General features: G+C 51.8%; 1 protein-coding gene across 4 annotated transcripts in view; it reads right to left on the bottom strand.

Annotated features, from left to right (window-relative positions):
* The window catches only part of ITGA11 (integrin subunit alpha 11), a 124,614-nt gene that overhangs the window by 13,029 nt on the left and 93,421 nt on the right, over positions 1 to 18,164 (bottom strand). For all 4 annotated transcript variants that reach the window (XM_021100519.2, XM_021100522.2, XM_084979167.1 and 1 more), the window contains 10 exons: positions 15,186 to 15,326; positions 14,694 to 14,897; positions 13,489 to 13,619; positions 10,713 to 10,879; positions 9,318 to 9,460; positions 7,596 to 7,706; positions 3,928 to 4,013; positions 2,931 to 3,138; positions 2,248 to 2,346; positions 21 to 97 (listed from right to left, as the gene is read on the bottom strand). In XM_021100519.2, coding sequence (XP_020956178.2) covers positions 21 to 97; positions 2,248 to 2,346; positions 2,931 to 3,138; positions 3,928 to 4,013; positions 7,596 to 7,706; positions 9,318 to 9,460; positions 10,713 to 10,879; positions 13,489 to 13,619; positions 14,694 to 14,897; positions 15,186 to 15,326 — 1,367 coding nt within the window. The remainder of the gene's footprint in view (positions 1 to 20; positions 98 to 2,247; positions 2,347 to 2,930; positions 3,139 to 3,927; positions 4,014 to 7,595; positions 7,707 to 9,317; positions 9,461 to 10,712; positions 10,880 to 13,488; positions 13,620 to 14,693; positions 14,898 to 15,185; positions 15,327 to 18,164) is intronic.

Raw genomic sequence — 18,164 nt, forward strand, 5'->3', positions numbered from 1 at the left:
GGAGCGGGCAAGGCCCTGACCTGCCGGCTGTGAGCTGGATCTCCAGGTGGTGCAGGAAGACGGATTTGCTGAACTCAAAATCGAGGCGGAAAGCCACCTGCAAGGAAGAAATTGCTGGAGCTGAGGTGGCCAGGAACTGTCTGGACATTGTCCAGACCAGTCCTGGCCCAGGCTTCCCAGCCCCGGCCCAGGCTTCCCAGCCCCTGTGTCCTCTGGGTGGACCCTGCTGGCACAGAATGGGCTGGGGGAGGGAGGACCAGGTGCTGGAGTGATGTGAGCTGAGCTTGTGGACTGTGGGGAGAATGCAGCCAAGGTCAACAGCTCCCCTGATGGGGCTTCTTGGCTGTGGGGCCAGCCCTCTGCCACCTACTTTTTTATTTTTACCTACAGGCAAAGAGAAGGCAACAAATCCAACTTCAGGCTCTTTCTGCAGGAATTTCTGGGTGGGGGACTTGATGGTTGGAAGAGGAGGTGGCCATCACCTCCATGTGGGGGCCAGAGGTGAGTGGTAAGACTGCCTCATGCACCTTGTTCTTGCGGGTGAACAGGTGTGAGGTCTGGAGAAGGGTGAAGACTGTCCCGGGCTACCCAAGAGGCTAGCAACGCACCTGTCTCCTGGTCTGGTGGTCCTCCCGCCTCTCTGATGGCCCAGGTTCTGGTGCTTCCCTTGGCCTTCACCCAGGATTAGGGCCTGGGTCCCCTGACTGTGCCCTATGGCATCTGACCCTCTATGCTGCCTTCTGTCCCACATGGTGGCAATACTGGGACTTTGCACGGGTCCCTTATGTTCTTCCCAGGTCGGACCCTCACGGGGTTTCCCAAGGAGTCCTCTTGGGGGCCCCCTCCTCCTTGGGCGGCTGCAGGGTCAGGTGGAGAACCTTGGATTGTGTGCTGTTCCCCCTGGGTCTTTACCCAAGAGCTCCTGGTTCCACTAGTGCCTCACCTCAAAAACTACAATCTCACTGTGTCCCACTGGGGAGGTTCTTCTAAGGAGCCCTAATCCCCTCCCCCATGTTCCCCCCACCGCCACCCCCCCTTGCAGACCCTGCTCCTGGGAGCACACTCCTGCTCTCTAGGTGGCTCCTGCTTCAAGCTCTTCTGTCTGATTCCCACTTAACAAGCAGCTTGGCCTCAGTTAGGTCTCCTTTTTTTTTTTTTTTGGCCACACCCACAGCTTGTGGAAGTTCCTGGGCCAGGGATCAAACCTGGGCCACAGCTGTAACCAGAGCCACAGCAGTGACACTGCCAAGTCCTTAACTGCTAGGCCACCAGGGAACTCCTTTATAAAGTATTTTCATTAATTTTTTGGCCTTGGTGTGCAGTGGCTTGATGTAGGATCTCAGTTTCCAGACCAGAGATTGAACCCAGGAACAGTGGTAAAGGTGCTGAGTTCTAACCACTAGTAGGTCCTCTCTTGCAACAGAACCTTCAGTGGCTGCCTACTGCCTGGGCTGATGGGCAAATGCCCCTATAATCTGGAGTCTACCTTCCTTTTCTGGTAATTTGCTTCTCCCTTCCCTACACTCTTCACTTGTACTTTAAAGCACATGGTAGGTGTTCAAGAAACGTTAATCTTTCTCTCCTTCTCTCCCCAGGTACAGCACAATGACAGGCGCTGGACATTTTAAAAATGTGTTAGGGAGTTCTCATCATGGCACAGCAGAAATGAATCTGACTAGGAACCATGAGGTTGCAGGTTCAATCCCTGGCCTTGCTCAGTGGGTTAAGGATCTGGCGTTGCTGTGAGCTGTGGTATAGGTGGCAGACATGGCTCAGATCCTGTGTTGCTATGGCTGTGGTGTAGGCCGGTGGCTACAGCTCTGATTAGACCCCTAGCCTGGGAACTTCCAAATGCTGTGGGTGTGGCCCTAAAAAGACAAAAAAAAAAACAAAAACAAAAAAACAAAAAAAAAAAAACAAAAAACCCCACAAAAAATGTGTTAGGATACAGGACACTGGGATGACTGTCCAGGAGGAGGTGGGAGAGTGGTGGGTGGGAATAGTAGGATTCCCCTGAAGGGAAAGGAGGGCCGGTGCTCTCCTGGGGTGGGTGCCCAGCCGCGGGGAACGGCTCACTGGTAGGTCATTTTAATGTCATTTCATGGGAGAAAAAACTAGCCTACTTAAAAGCCACTCTCAGGCCCCTCCATCCCTCCCAGTCCCCCCTCTGTTCACCTCCATTTCTCTTTCTCGCCTGTGCCTCCTGCCCCCACCCCTGGTCCCACCCCATGCCGCCCCAGCTTCAACCTTGGCCTTGGCCCGGAAGAAGGGGTAGCTGACGTTGCAGACTTTCCTGTGGAGCCTCTTCTCCTCGTTCACACACTCGATGCTGCCGTCCGAGTCATCCTGGGGTGGGTGGGAGCATCACGGGCAGCAGTTAGGTAAGGCCCGTGACCCAGGACTGGGGGCCACGCTTGCCTCTGCCCCCCAATTGCCCATCTGAAGCTGCAGCATGGGCCGCAGATGCTGGGCCCCCCTAGGGGCTTGCGTGTGTGGTTCCAGTTCAGTAAGTATGGTGGGGGCCCAGGGCAGGGGTGTGGGACTGGCTCAGTGGGGCCAGGTTGTGGAGAGCAAGCAGGTGCCCACATATATGCTTGGTCACTCTCTCTGTATCAACCCCCGAGGCAGGACTTCTCATCTGGCCTTATGGTGGAGACACTGAGCCCCAGAGATGGGAGGTAACTAGCTCAGAACACCAGAAAGTGGCTTCCTCCACTTGATATCCTCTTGTTGGATGGTAGGGGTGGGGGAGAGGAAGTGGGGGGGTGCAGACCTCCAGATCAATGAGAACATCTGGGAGAAGGCTGTACACAGGTATCTTTGAGCTCCCAGGTGATTCTAATGGGCAGCCAGGCCCCTCTACCTGGACCCCTCCTTTCCCGGCTCTGTGTGTCTCTTCAGGCAGGCCAGGCAGGCTGCCAAGGTCTCACCTTCTGGATCAAGCTAGCAAACTGCAGGTTTGCTGACTGTGAAATATTGAGGACTGTGCTGTAGGCGTTCTCGCCCTTGTTCTCTAGCAGGGCCTCCACGGCCACGCGCCGCCTCGTGCTCTCTATGATGAAAACCGTGGTGTCAAAGGACAGTGTGTAAGCAGAGCAGTCCTGGGCGGGCTTCCGCAGCACCCTCTGGCAGTACTCCCTGCGGGACAGAGACCGGCAGGGATCAGGCACGGGGAATGGGGAATGCAGGGGGGGTCCTCACCACACAGGTGTCACCTCTCCAATCAGCGTGTTTCCCTTTTGGCGCTGGCTGCCAGGAAGCTCAGAGTTCAGTTTGGCGACAATCCTGCTTATTAGCCTAGATGGTCAGAATCTGCATCCTCATCTTTCTACAAGGTTTGGATGTGTTATTTCTATCTATTGTACATGTAGCTTTGATCTAGTCATCACATAGGTGGATAAAAGTTGAACATAAATCATGCGAAAATATATAAATTTAAAATAGGGTCATTATTTTTCCTTGTCTCTAGTTGATTTCTTCCAGGAGACTGTGCTCCATCCTCTGCTAATCTCCTTAGCATTGAGCCCAGGTGGCCAGTCGGTGGACCTCAGGGGTCACCGAGTCTGGGATGGGCGGCTGAGCACTCAGAACTCCAGATCCTCAGTATCCACCTTTTATCTGTTTGGTAATGTGGGCTCCAGAGAAAGGATTCTGTTTCTAATCAAAGTTTAAGGAGGCTGAAGTAGACTAACAGCATTCATTTTACAGAGGAGATAACTGAGGCTCCGAGAGGGCAGGGGTCTTGCCTGAGATCACCCAGGAGTTAGAGGCAGAGCCTGAGCTACACCCATGCTCCAAGTTCAGTGTTTGGCCCATGCTGCCTATTGAAAAGCATGTGCAGGATTGTTCTCCAGGGCCCTGGGAGCCCAGATCCACTAGGAGGGGAGGGAAAAGAGTCAGGGTGGGGGCAGGGAGGAGATGACTCACATGGCTGTGGGCAGGTCACTGCGGGCATCCAGCAGGAGGTCAGGGACACAGTGCTCATCCTCATTGCAGCCATTCCAGAAGGGCACCTGGGCCAGGGAGAGACCGCCATGGGTGGCTGGATAGGGGACCCGCCCTGCATCCAGCCCCTGTCTTTGCTGTGGGCTATGCCTCACCCCCACAGCTCACCAGCTCCTCTCTCTGAGGTGCTAGACATGGGCTTCACTGTTTCTGTCCTTTTCATAGATGCTTTTTCTCCTGCTTTTGCATAGATACTCTTTTCTTTAGAACCTGGCTGAAAACTCAGCTCCTCCAGGGTTCCTTTCAGTCCCTAGCTGAGCTGGTAGCACAAAACACCCATTCATCCAGTGCCACACTGATTGATCATTTACTGTGGGGAGCAAGCTCTCTGGGACTGGGGACATAGGACGAGGAAGATTCAGCCTCTGCTCTCAGCTCATGGGGAAGATTCGTGTATGAACAAATAATTAGTGCGAAATGTGCAAAAAAAAAAATCTGTATAAGGACTAGAAGAGGAAGAAAGGAGGAAACAATTATTTTGGTCCATGGGTGGTTGGGAAGGCTTCAGGGACGTGACAGTAGGTCAGTGTTCTGAAGGATGACAGAGTTGGCTGGATGGAGGAGGGGGAGAGGGAAGTCTGGAAGGAAGGACGAGCCTGTGCAAAGGTCATAAGGCATGAGACAGCATGGTCAGTCTGGGGAATGATGGCTCTGCAGGGCCGGTGTAGTAAGAGGTGCAGGAGATGGAGGGATAGGCGAGTCATGTCACTGCTTTTGGCTGGGAGTGTCCTCTGTCTTCCCAGACCTGCGTGTTGAAGGCTCCCTCTGGCTGCTGGAAGGTTCAAGAATAGAGGCAGAGAGAGCACTGAGGAGGCTGCTGCAATGTTCATGCAAGAGATGATGATGAGACGACGATGACGACAACGGTGTTGGGGTGGTAGTGGGTGTGGAGGGGGAAAAATAGGTTAGGGATTTCAGAGCAGCAGGACCTGGAGCTTGTCAGGACTAAGGAGAAAAGGGTCTGGGTGTTGAGTTTCCTTTTTCTGGAAGGAAAATGTCTGGAAGGGTGGCCCGCCATTCACTTATAAATTGTGCAGTTACACGGAGTTGTGTGGGGCACATGGAGTTTGCAGTGCCTGTGGCCCATTCAGGGGATGTGCTCAGCAGGTGGTGGGTGGCCAAGTCTGGACCTGAGGAGCAAAAGCGTCTCCAAGAGCACAGCCAGGGGTCTCTTCCATTCCCTAAAATCTCAGAGGCGAGCTCCCTGGCCCTCATTAGATCCACGTACTCTTATTTCAGACAAATTTATATCAAGACCGCCCCTTGGCCTCCCCCATCACATGGTGGATTTGTAGCTTGAAGTGGGCACACTGCAAAGGCAGCCAGTAAGGAGGACAGCAGAGCCACACAAAGGAGGGCAAAGCCAGGCACTCAGGGATGGGTCATGGCTCAAGACTCTCTGGGGGATTCTTGGGGGAGTCACTATATTCCAGAGCCTGTGTTCATCTTAGTGATTTCAAGTCTCCAGTGAAATACCCAGCACCCCCGCTCAGCATACTGTTTAAGAAATGTGAAAATTATGTAATAACCTTCAGAAAAAATTCTATCCACTTGATTAAAAGGGATAATTTAATATGATGAGAAACTGCTACACTCAACTGCATGCTCATTCCTTCAAGAGGCAAGATGTCTGATATCAGAACAATTCTGGGCATGGAACAGAAGCTAAAGGAGTTCCTGCTGTGGCGCAGCGGAATCTGACTAGGAACCATGAGGTTGTGGGTTTGATCCCTGGCCTCGCCCAGCAGGTTAAGGATCTGGCATTGCTGTGAGCTGTAGTGTAGGTCACAGAAGCGGCTCAGATCTGGCGTTGCCGTGGCTGTGGTGTAGGCTGGCAGCTGTAGCTCCGATTAGATCCCTAGCCTGGGAACCTTCATATGCTGTGGGTGCGGCCCTAAAAAAAAAAAAAAAAAAAAAAAAAAAGAAGCTAAAGAAGAATTTGTAGCAAAGACATGGGAAGAATGGAAGAATGTTTCTAATTTGCTGGGGGCCAGAAATCTGTATTAGCAAGATTTTGAGACAGTTAGCTGCTACCCAAAGGCCTTGGTAATATGCCCAGACTGACTTTTTCAGCTCTATTTCTCACCCTTTCTCTACACATCTCTTCACCCTGCTTGTGCCCAAGTCCACACCTTGGCTACACTGTCAGCTTTCCAAGAATAAAAGCCCACCGTCCCCATCTCTGCATATCTGAATCACGCCTTTTCTAAAGGTCCAGGGGAAAGCCACCTCCTCCAGGAAGTCCCCCTGCCCTATCATCTGACTGCCTGGTAACACTATGAGCTTACTCCCGTCTCTGACTTGGCCTATGACCCTTGTCATCACCTTGTATCCACATCATCAGGGTCAGAGCAGAGAGTACTCTGTACCTTCACCTGCATCATGGGCTTTGACATGCCGACAGAATGAGTGACAGGTACTCATTCATTTGCTGTGGTGGCTTTGTAATTACTGTGATGGGAAAAAATATTAAGACTCAGTATATCCAGCTCTCCCCATCTCTGAGCTCACTAATGAAGATTCCAGCTTTGCCAGGCCAGTGTCCCCCCAGCCCCACCCCCCCTTGCCCCCACCCCTGGCCGAACTATATGTTAAGATAGCCTCTCTTATGTGTTCGTGATGCAGAATCAGGAGATGAGGGAAGGTGTGAAGATTGGGGGGTGGGCGGTGGGATGCAGGAGGTCTGGGACGAGGGATGCTGGAGGAGGTGAGGGAGCTAAGAGGGGAGAATGAGAACAGATGGGGGATTTTCAGAAGCCTTGCTGATGACAATACAGTTCTTTTATGTTGAAGAATTTACGAGCAAGCACGTGAGTAATTCTGAAATTGTCGTTTGCCGGCTGGATTCTATATAATTCCAAGACATGGCTCGAAGGCTAGACCTCATAGGTCACGGTCCTAAGAGCACTGTGGTATATTTTAAAGTTGCTTCCTAAATCCTCAGGGATTCTTTTGCCTGCTTTCCTAGCACGGCTCAGACAGAATTGAGGACAGCTCGATGTTTTCTTTGTGTGGGATTTATATGGAGCTGCAGATGCAGGGAGCATCTGAATATTAGATACCAGAAAATTCCGATGCCCCCAGAGCTGGGGATTAGAACATATGGTCATGGGTGTGCGCAGATGAGGCTGGAACCACTTGGTTTGGGGATACCTGGAGCAGGCTTGGAGAAGTGTCTATTAATCAGTCAATCATTCCATGAGCACAGACCAGGCTCTAGAGGTTGAGTCACTCTCTCTGGCCTCTAGTATCCTTGGCTGTAAATGAGGGAGGTGGGTGACTGAGAACGAAGGTCCCTCTGGGCCTGTGGGTCTCGGGACCCACTCCGTGCTCACCCTCGCTGGGGATGTGGGGTACCTTGGAGAGGCAGAGAAGGCCAGGCCCTTACCTGCAAGACATTCGTTGGTCAGCGTGGGTCGCAAGGGAGGAGGGAAGGAGCCTGTTGGGGGTTTGTGGGGCCAGAGGCGGGAAGGCGCGGCAGAGGAAAAACTCCCTTGTGCCCGTGGCACTCTGGCCTGGGCTTCTGGGAGGAGATGGGGGTGGGGGTGGGGTAGGTGCCAGAGTTGCCGCCCCAGGGTGTTAGGATGTACCGAGACTCTGAGGGTCGTGGGCCAGCCGTCGTCCAGCATGGGGCCGTAGTCGGGGTCCACCAGGGAATACTCGACTGAGAAGGTCACTGGCTTCACGTAGTCAGCCGTGTCCTGAGTGGGAGGAGATGAGGACAGGCTGAAGGCAGAGGACATGTCCGTGTCTGGACCGGGACCGCTCAGAGAGAACTTCCACCTCCCTAACCTGGAAGGGCAGGGGCCCCATCAGCCCTGAGCATAAGTCAGTGGGGCTTTAGTACTTATGAGCACAGGGAGGTTCCCCAGGGGTCCTTAGATGGAAATCGTGCCTCCTGAAAAGGGCCCTTGACTCAGCGTATGCCAACCCTGATGCCTGGATGTTCCACCAACTCCTACTCATCCTTCATGGCTGGGAACTTGTGTCCCCAACACCCCATCCCCATACTCTGTTCAGACCTGTTACTGACACTCTTACACAGCCTCCAAGCTATCTGATTGTGTATCAATCTTCCTCCCTCTGAAGACTCTTAGCACAGTCCTAGCACTATGACAAGGCTTAATAAATGTGCTAAATCAATGAATGAACAAACATGAACAAAATAGGAGTGATTCAGGTGGTTGCTCAGAGCTACCTGAAAAATCCTCCAATCCCTGCCATGGAACTCAAAGCTTGACACAAGTGCCTTCCTTGTGTTAAGGCAGGAGCTTACATCAGAATCGCACCCTGACTCCGAGGAGGGTCTATTGAAACACCGAGTCCCATCTCTAGAGGTTCTGCTTTAGTAGGTCTGAGATGGAGCTTGCACACATGCATTTCTAAGTTCTCAGGTGATGAAGATGCTGCTGGTCTGGGGACCACACTTTGAGAACCAGCCCACAAATACCTCTGAGGGGCAACATATTCATAGACACCAGGACTTCTTGCTTTTCTGACCTCTGCCCATTGAATACTGGGGTCAGGTGGGCTCTGAGTGCCCCTGGCCTTCATCTCTGAGGCTAAAGTGTGGCTGGGGGTGTGGAGTTTCTATGTGGAGGCACCAGAACCCTACTGGTTCTTCCCTCTGCCAGTCTGGCCTCTGTTCCTCCCCAGCCTGCCTGTGTCACAAGTCCGTCTTACCTCATTTTCAGTTTTAGACAATGCCTGCTTATCCTTTCCTTCAGAGCCATGGCCCCCACTGGCTGACCCCATCCTCTCTGCTAGATGTCACTAAGCCCACCGCCCTCCTCAGGGTTCATGTAGAAACGTGGGCTAGAGTTCCTGTCTTGTGGCCCAGCCATACAGAAGCCGCTAGTATCCATGAAGACGCAGATTCAATCCCTGGCCTCACTCAGTGGGTTAAGGATCCGGCGTTGCTGTGAGCTGTGGTGTAGGTCGCAGACGCAGCTTGGATCCCGCATTGCTGTGGCTGTGGCCGGCAGCTACAGCTCTGATTGGACCACTAGCCTGGGAACCTCCATATGCTGCGAGTGTGGCCCTAGAAAAAGAAGGAAAGAAACATGCGCTGACAAAAAAGGGATGCCAGAGAAGGGTACAGTGAGGCGGTAAGTAGTGTGTCCCAGTGGCTGTTCTTCTGGGCTTGAGTGTGGGTGGCCAAGGTCCAGGACACTGGCCGCTGCCTGGCTCCTGAGGTCTCCTGAGCGCCTTGCCTCTCCCATGGCAGCACCTCCCCCAGTTCTGCGTTCCCTTCCTGGAGGAGCCTGAGCTCTGCTGGTGGGGCTGCTGGGGCTGCCGGGCATCAGGCTCACCAGCACATGGAAGTTGATCCGGTCACAATGCTCCTGGCCAGAGGAGAGCAGGGCGGCCCTGTTGGTGTATCGGTCCCCGCCCTCATCCAGGTGGGCTCTGGGTGTGTACCGCCTCTCATCCATGGTGGCGTTATACCTGATGCCTGGAGGAAGGAAAGGGCACGACTATGGAGGTGGGGCCAGCCACGCTCCAATCAAAGACATTTTGCCTCTCTTTAAAAATAGCCTCTGGAAAGTCAGCCTCCTCCAGGAAGCCCTCCAGCCTGGCCAGGCCAGAGCTACTTCTCTCCCCTCACAGGGCAGGAAATTTCCACACAGAGAGTGAATGATTCAGTGAGAAAGAGTAAAGGAAGGAGCTAAAGAGAAGAAGGTCAAAGAAGGAACAAGAAAGTTGGGGCTGACAGTGAAGGGATAAAGAAAGTGGGAGAGATGGAGAGGAGGCAGGATGAGGGGTCAGGGCGATGTCCTCATGTGAGGCCCTCCTGGAGGGAACACACCTCTCCACCTCTCCTGTCACCTTCTGGGTCTCATCCTCGGCTCTGGGATCCTGCCAGGTCTGGGTCAGAGCCTCTGCAGGTGAGTTTCCATCACACCAGCTCCTCAAACCTAAGGCTGTTCTGGGGTTTAAGGCCTGCAGCCTCCTCCCCTTCAACTAGGCCATCTTTTGCTAAATGCAGGAAAGGCTCAGCCCCCTCTCCGGTACCCCAGCAGCACTCTGGGCACACCAGGTTCTTGCACGGTTCTCCTTTCAGAGAGAGAAGCTGCAAGAAGCAAACAACAGCCCAGACCTGCCTTTGTTCTCATTTTCCTTCTGGGACACCTGAATTTTAATCATCTGATTGGCCCTGCTCTTTGGCTGAGGAGGAACCAATTTCCTGCACAGGCCTAGCCTGGTCCTGGAACCTGTAGCTGCCACTTGCTGGGGCTGCCTGGGCCCAGGGCTGTCATGAGCTGGGAGTGATGGACTCTCAGAAGGAAACTGCCCAGCTGTGGACCCATGCCCACGCTGAGCAGTGACCACTGCTACTCGGTTCTTCATCCACCTGAGCCCCTGGTTTCCAGCTCCCCATCCTGGTTCTCTTTCTCTCCATCTGACTCCACAGCTTCCATATCCCAGATTGTTCCACTGCTTCTGGTCCTCTGTTCTGATCCAAACTCTGCCTCTGACTATTTCCTTCTTCCCCGGCCTCTCCGCCTCTTGGTCACCATGGCTCACTCCCATCCTTGCTCTGGTGCAACATCCTCTTTCTGCCCCTCAGACTTAGGGCACCAGATGAGCATCTAGGAGTCCTCAAAGGGGGCTCTAGGTATGACCTGGGACTTAAAACCCATTTTGGCAAGAGCCCGGGTTTGAAAACTGACTGGAGCTGGAGAAGGCAGAGGGGCCTGATGTACCAACAGTTGCTGTTTGGATATGGGGTGCCAGGAAGACGGGTGTGAAGCAGAGGAAGGCGGCCAGGCAGGTGGCGTCTCTGCCGCTGCGTTTGCAATCCCTGTGAAAGATGTTGATCTTGGATGGCTCGAAGTGGAGGCTGGCATTGATCTGAACCACAGGGCGGGACCTGGGAAAGAAAGGACAGAAGCTGAGGCGGGTGGGGCACGAGGCTGCTCTGCTGGGACCCAGGAAGTACAGAGAGTCAGACGGACTGGGAGCTGCAAATCCACCAATGGAGGGTGAGTAGGGGTGCTAGGTGTCAGTGGATTGGGCAAAAAAAGTGCATTGGTGGATGAAGGTCAGGCTCAGCCCATCGCGGCAGCCCTTCATCATTTTCCTGGGGGTGGTGCTTGCTGCAGACCGTACGGACCTCCTTTGCTTCTGCATCACATCTGCCCTACATGTACATCAGAGTAATCTGGAGAGCTCTAAAAAAATCCTGATGCCCCAAGTTCCCAATCCGTCCCACTCCCTCCCCCTCCCCATTATATATATATATTATATATATATAAAATCCAGATGCCCAACTTGCTCTCCAGGTCAAATCAGAATCGGCATCCACTTGTCTTAAATCAGCACGTCTCAGATTTTTAATACGTTTGCACATTTTCTGCAGATCTTGTTAAAAATGCAGATCCTGCATTTCTAGCAAGCTCTCAGGGGATGCTAGTGCTGTTGGTCCCTGGACCACACTTTGGAGAACGTGGGTGTTAAAGCACCTTGGGTGATGGCAATGTGCTGCCAAAGTAGAGAACAGCTCACTGTTCTAGAGATTCCCCACCCATCTGACACCGCCCCATCCAGGCAGCTGAGGACATGCAAATTTACTCCTCCATTGTGCAAGTCAAACCAGGCATTTATAGAAATGATTACATAAATGTGGTGTGATTTAGATGCTTCAGAGTTTTACTGTGTGTATCTGTGCTAATCCCCTGCTCTTCTAAAATGTAAGGGGGATGTACCTCCTCCGTGATCTGGAGACAAAAGGGTGGGTTTGAGTCTTGGCTCCACTGGGGAAGGTCACCACTTTGACGGGGGATTGCCAGCATCAAAGCAGGTAAGTGGGAACACCCTCTGATGATGCAGATTGCTGTGTAAACATAATAGCTTACATCAGGGGTTCTTAAATTTAACTGCCCATTGGAAACAACCACCTGGGGAAGTCTTTAAAAATTACAGCTGCCTGGGCCCCTCCCCTGGAAATTCTGCCTTAGCTATCACTTACAACTACCTAAGTGCTCCCACTTGTGCAGCAGACCTTCAAAGAGAGGTGGGCTGTGGCACTGGTGCAACTGCTGGGCTGGACCCTGATTCCCCAGGGTTGCCCAGGGGGCCAGGGACCCCATCCGGAGGTGTGGGGCAGCTGATGCCTTGGCCATCCACATGAGGGACATTAGGAGCCCGAAGATACACTGCTGCCTGTTACTCCCCTAGCGGGCTGTTACAGGAGGCAGAGGCTATATTCCAACTTTCTAGAGATACTGGAGCAAGGATCATGAGGCTACATGCAGCTCCTTCAGTAACAGCTTCGTGTCTCTCTCCTCCTTTCCTGCTTCAGTTTCCCTTGACCTTCACTTCTGCCTTTGGGATTGAAGCCCCTCCCATAGTGTAGGAGCAGGCGCTTTAGCCTCAGGCTCTGTTTTCTAGGGAACCTAGGAGGACATTTCCTGTCCAGATGGTGATATTCTGTTTTTTCCTAGGGCCGCATATGAGGCAAATGGAAGTCCCCAGGCTAGGGGTCAAATCAGACCTGTAGCTGCCAGCCTATGCCACAGGCACAGCGACATGAGATCCAAGTCATGTCTGTGACCTTCACCACAGCTCATAGCAAAGCCGACTCTTTAACCCACCAAGCAAGGCCAGGGATCGAATCCACATCCCCATGGATACTAATTGCATTTGTTTCCCTGTGCCGCAACGGGGAACTCCTGTATGGTGATATTCTTGAGGACCAAGAAGCTAAAGATTCTCTCCGTGAAGTTGTAGGCTATCTCTGTTAAGTACTTTCTTAAAGATGTATGAAACATGATTGTGTTGATATCAAACTATATGCAGGTAGAAAAAGACTGGTAGGAAATATGCCATAATGTTAATAGTGGGAACATTAGGGTGATGAAACGGTGAGTGCTTTATTTTATGAAGTGTCTTTAAGTTATTGCATTTATAGCAAAAAATTAACATATAGAATTAGCTCATATTAATATTTTTTGGCTCAAATGGTAGCTGACATCACATGGTAAAATAGATGAACTTTTAGAAACCCCCTTTAAAAAAAAGGCAGTAGACCATTGCAACACAGAGATTGCCAAGTACAAATGTATGACAAATATCTGATGGTGTAGTGCAGAAGTGAGGCCCTGAGAAAGGAAACCAGGGGTTTGGACGAAAGAAATCTTTCACACTAGGGGAGAAGGAGATCCTTTCAGCTGATAAGCATATCCTTAGCCTCCCTTTAAGTAGCTTGAGAAGCTAAATGGAAGAAATGCCCAAGTAGCCAGAACTTTAAGGAAAAATGCCAAGAGGGGCTTTTTTGCATTTAGAAGAGGGATTTGGACTTCAGAATAACAGTGGTTCTATAAAGAGGAAATCTGTAGTCATGACAGGAAAAGATCAGGGTGAGTTTGGCTGACAGTGATGAAAGACAAGGGACAAACATCCCAAAGCAGGTCTTTCAAACCCTGTGTCCATCAGGACCCTCAGGAGAGCCCAAGGGTCAAGAAAAGCAGGGGAACCAACCACAAAATCACGGCGTTGCCAAGGGCGCCCACTGCCAGGTCCACGAGCCCGTCTTCGTTGAGGTCCAATTGCCCATGGATGCTGCAGCCAAAATACTGGAGGCCTGGCGCCAGCTCTGTGGCGGCAATTCTCTGTGGGGAGTGGAAGGAAAGAGCTAGGCATGAGCACTGTTAGCACAGCCCAGGGCAGGGCCACACCAATGGGTGGATGCAATTGGGAGCCCTGGAGAAAGCCTGTTTGAAACCATCAGGACACTTCCTCAGCCGAAAGCTATCTCCTCTCCTGATCTTTCATGGTACCTGAAATTCCTATCAAGAAGTCATTCTTCAGGACTAAAATAGTGGTCATAAAAGAGTTCCTCACTGAAGAGGGAAGAGGGGGCAAGACAGGGGTAGAGGATTAAAAGGTACAAATTATTAGGTATAAAATAACCTCCAAGGATATATTGTACAACACGTGGAATATAGCCAATACTTTATAATAATTATAAAGGCAGTGAAGTCTTTAAAAATGGTGAATCACTATTTTGTACACCCGTAACTTATATAATATTGTACATTAACTATATTTCAATTAAAAAAAAGAAGCTGGAGTTCCCTGGTGACCTAGTGATGAAGGGTCTGGTGTCGTCCCTGCTGTGGTGTGGATTCGATTCCTGGCCTGGGAACTTTGGAATACTTCAGCGGCCAAAAAAAAAAAAAAAAATTCCCTGGTGGGTGTAAATACACATTAGCTGGCAGGTAACCCATCAGTATCTCTAACTGTGGTATATTAGACTATGTTATTGATAAAATAGATAAAATAAGTAGCGACCTTGGGTAAAAAAGTGATGACCCTGAAGGCATGGGACTTGAGATGGGTCACTCAGGGGGACAGCACTGTTTCCAGCCTGAGGCATTTCCAGGGAAGAGAAGCCCAACTAGGCATCATTTTCCAAGTGTAGGCAACTGCATGAATGAACGCACATGGAGGGTGAGTGAGGTTCAGGTCCTTGGGATGTTGTTGTTGCTGATGGGGAGATAAAGTTAAGCAGGGAGAGGGTGTCCAAAGGGATAATGAGAAAGTCTTGAAGATGAATGCACTCATTGCAAAACTTGGATGAGAGGCAGCAGAGCTAGGATAGAAGGGACTCCTTTCCTCTGTGAGCTACCGGGACTCCAAGTCCTAGCTCCGCCATCCACAGGGGTGGGGTGGGGGAGCATTACCTGCTTTGGGGTCTTCAGGAGGCTGCCTTGGAAGCCGTGGAAGATGTAGATGGCTCCTCCGTGGTTGTCCTCCAGAGGGGCTCCCACCACCACGTCGTTGTAGGAATCTTGATTGAGGTCCCGGACCGAGGCGATGGAGGAGCCGAAGCGGGCATTCTGGTAATTGTGCGAGTCCTCCAGGGTTCCATCATAAACAAACTGGTTCTGCAAAACCAGGGGCAGGAAAAAGCTCAGGGGGACTCAACAAGGGCCATCAGGGTTGTGGCCTCCTCTGGCCTGCAGCATCCCCACTCCACCCTTCTTCCCCAGCAGCCCCTCTGCGTTTCCCCTTTCTCTCCCACCACTTAAGCCCAAAGACAGAAGGGCTTCCTATCCTCCCTGGCCTGGCTGCCCAGGCGGATGCTGGCCCCAGTTTCCCCTCTGGAAGTTTCTCCCTGATCAAGGCAGGGGTCCAGTGCCCCGGGAGAGCTGACCGGCTCCCTGACTCAGTACCTGTCTCAGGTTGTAGATGTACACTCTGCCCCGCTCTCCACCCTCGCTGAAGTACATGGGCGCGCCCACCAGTAGGACATCAGTCACGCCATCGCCGTCAATGTCCACCGAGGTGATCTCACTCCCGTAGTAAGAGCCTATCTGCGGCACAGGGATGGGGACAGGGGCGTGGGGCTGGGCTGCTGAGAGGCCTCGCCCCACCGGCGGATGGAAACTGAGGGTAGCCTCTGACTCAGGATTTCTGAGGAACAAATGAGAAGGGCCCTCCTTCTTTTCTCCTTCTGCTATCCATCCCGCCCTACTCAGCTTTCCGTTATTTAATTTCACTGATTGCCATTTATTTTGTCTGCAAGTGATACTTTTTTTTTTTTTTTTTGCCATTCTCGGGCCGCTTCTGCAGCATATGGAAGTTCCCAGGCTAGGGGTCTAATCGGAGCCATAGCCGCTGGCCTACGCCAGAGCCACAGCAACGTGGGATCCGAGCTGCACCTGCAACTTACACCACAGCTCACGGCAACACGGGATCCTTAACCCACTGAGCAAGGCCAGGGATCGAACCTGCAACCTTATGGTTCCTAGTCAGATTCATTAATCACTGAGCCACGATGGGAACTCCTAGTGATACATTTTAATAGCAAAAAAGTGAGCAAAAGAAAAATAATAAATGAAGAAGAAAATAAAAGTTATCCATAGTCCAAACATCTAACTATACCGTGGATGTTTTTGTATATTTTCTTCTGGACAGTTTTCTCTAGGGGGGCTGCATATGTGTACATGGTTTTATTTTTACAATCTGAGACCATACTGGATGTATAGTTTACATACTAACTTAAAAACAACAATGGATCATGAGGATTTTCTTATGTCACATTTTTTTCTACTGCATTATCATTGGTGATTCTATAATATTCCACATTATTGGACATTTAGCTCATTTTCAATTTTGAATGTTCCAAATAACTCTGGAATCAGTACCTTGGATGGTGACTTATGATTTCGTTTCAGCCTTTGAGCACTCACTGAGTTCCTCTCCAGCCTTGGGTGCTGTGTCCCCACTTCAGTGAGGGCACCCTCTACCCACTCAGTCAGAAACCTGGGGGTCCTCCCTGGCTCCACCCTCCACCTCTCCTGCAGTCTCCTCCACAAGTCCACCTGGTGGATGCCAAACTCGTCCTGAATCCATCTACTCTGCTCCTCTGATTCTGATGCTGCTTCTCCAGGTGAGGCACCTTCTAGCACCCCCCCCCCCCAATCTCCAGGCTGGCCCCTCCAGCCCACCTCTGCAGGGAGCTAGAGTGGTGTCCAGCAGCTGACCATGCTGCTCCCTTGCTTTGGAGGAAAATGCCCAAACTCTTCAGTGTGACCCTCCTGAACTGGCCTCCCTCCATCCCCAGCCTGTGTCCCCCACCCTCTGGTTCCCACAGCCCCTCCTAACATACCACATGATTTCTCATCTCCAGAAGCCCCAGGCCCTGGCTGGGTTCCAGGCTTCCCCCTCAGATATATTCCTCTTGCCTGTGCCCCTCTTCTCTCTGCTCTTTCCAGGCGATGACTGTCGTCCTAGGTCACTTGCTGTTGGAAGCTACCCCTGCCCTTCCCCACTCTACTCCCTGCAATGGGGTCCCTCCTCCATCCTCCATACACCCCCAGCCCCCTCTCCAGCACTTGCTCCTCCAAGGGCACTGCTGACCATGGGTGCTGTGCCTGCCATGTCCCCTCTGGGCCTGGGTGCCACACCTGGCACGCAGGAGGTACTAAATGTTTATAGGAGCAAGGGGTCGCTTTAGGAAAGAAAAGGAGCCCTTTCCAAGGACAGGCCCTGTGAGAGATGCTTTACAGCCTGGGGTTGTGGGAACTTCATGCTGTCTTAGGAGAGATCACTGTCCTTTTTACAGGGAGGGAAATGAAGCTCAGAGGACTCCAGTCCCTTGCCCAAGGTCAGAAGGATGGTCACAGCCAAATTGGGCTGGAATGCTAATCCATCTGCACCCGAGCCCAAGATTCTCCCTCCCCAGCTTAGTGTGTTTTCAGAGGAAATCTATCCTCAAGCATTAAAAGCTTTTACTAAGGAGAGCAATAAAAATACAGAAGACTAAAGAAGAAACATGGGGTGGGGGAGGAAAGCGATGTGCCTACATAAAGTAATGAAGAGGCAGACAGAGCAAAGAGGGAGGAGGAGAGAGACACCGTCTAAATATGTGGCCTCAGCTATGTGGGTCATGGTGATTTGGAATCCACTTAACTTCGCTTTCTTCAGCACTGCGGTTTCTCATTCGGATGTTGGAGGCGGAACCGGGCAGTAAAAATGTCATAAATTCATCAGTGAATTCCCTCCAGCTCTCAAGGACTAGCTTTGAATTCCCTAAAGGGCCAGGCCTGGGCAGATTGTGGGCGGGCAGGATGGAGGCTGGGGACAGAGCAGTGCCCAGGTCCTCCTGTGCCCTTGGGGTGGGAGAGGAGTGGTGGGAGAAGGGCTCCCTGCAGCCAAAGGGATTTAGGTTAGACCTGGTGAAGAGTTTGTCCTCACAGTGACAGGTCAAAGGCAGCAGAAAGCGCAGCAGACAGGGCTGTTCCCAGGCTCTGGAGAGCCAAGGGCGAGCCAGAACAATGATAAGCTCAGCTCAGGCCCAAGGTGCCAGGGATGCTGGATGCTGCCAGGCAGGAGGAGTCAAGGCCTAGTTTGGGGATTGTCGGGAGTCAGGAAGTAGCATAACGCAGAGAGCCCCACAAGAGTCCTGGATTCTGAACTTGAACCAGCCGTGAATCTGCTCTATAACCTTAGAAAAGCTATGTTGCTTCTCAGGACCATGCTAGTCCTGTGCTGCTGAAATGACTTGAATCAGAACCCTGTTTCCTGATCTTTTCACCCTCAATGACTCTTTCCAACTTGCATTCCTGACCGTCTTAACGGGACTCTTAACAGCACAGCCTAGTTACCCCCTACATCCTGTGGTGACACTGACAGCTGTACAGTTCTGC

Source organism: Sus scrofa, chromosome 1, assembly GCF_054392235.1.
Source record: "Sus scrofa isolate SSC_HxYL_T2T_F1_AM1 chromosome 1, Sscrofa_HxYL_maternal_Yorkshire_Landrace_v2.0, whole genome shotgun sequence".
Lineage (NCBI taxonomy): Eukaryota > Metazoa > Chordata > Mammalia > Artiodactyla > Suidae > Sus > Sus scrofa.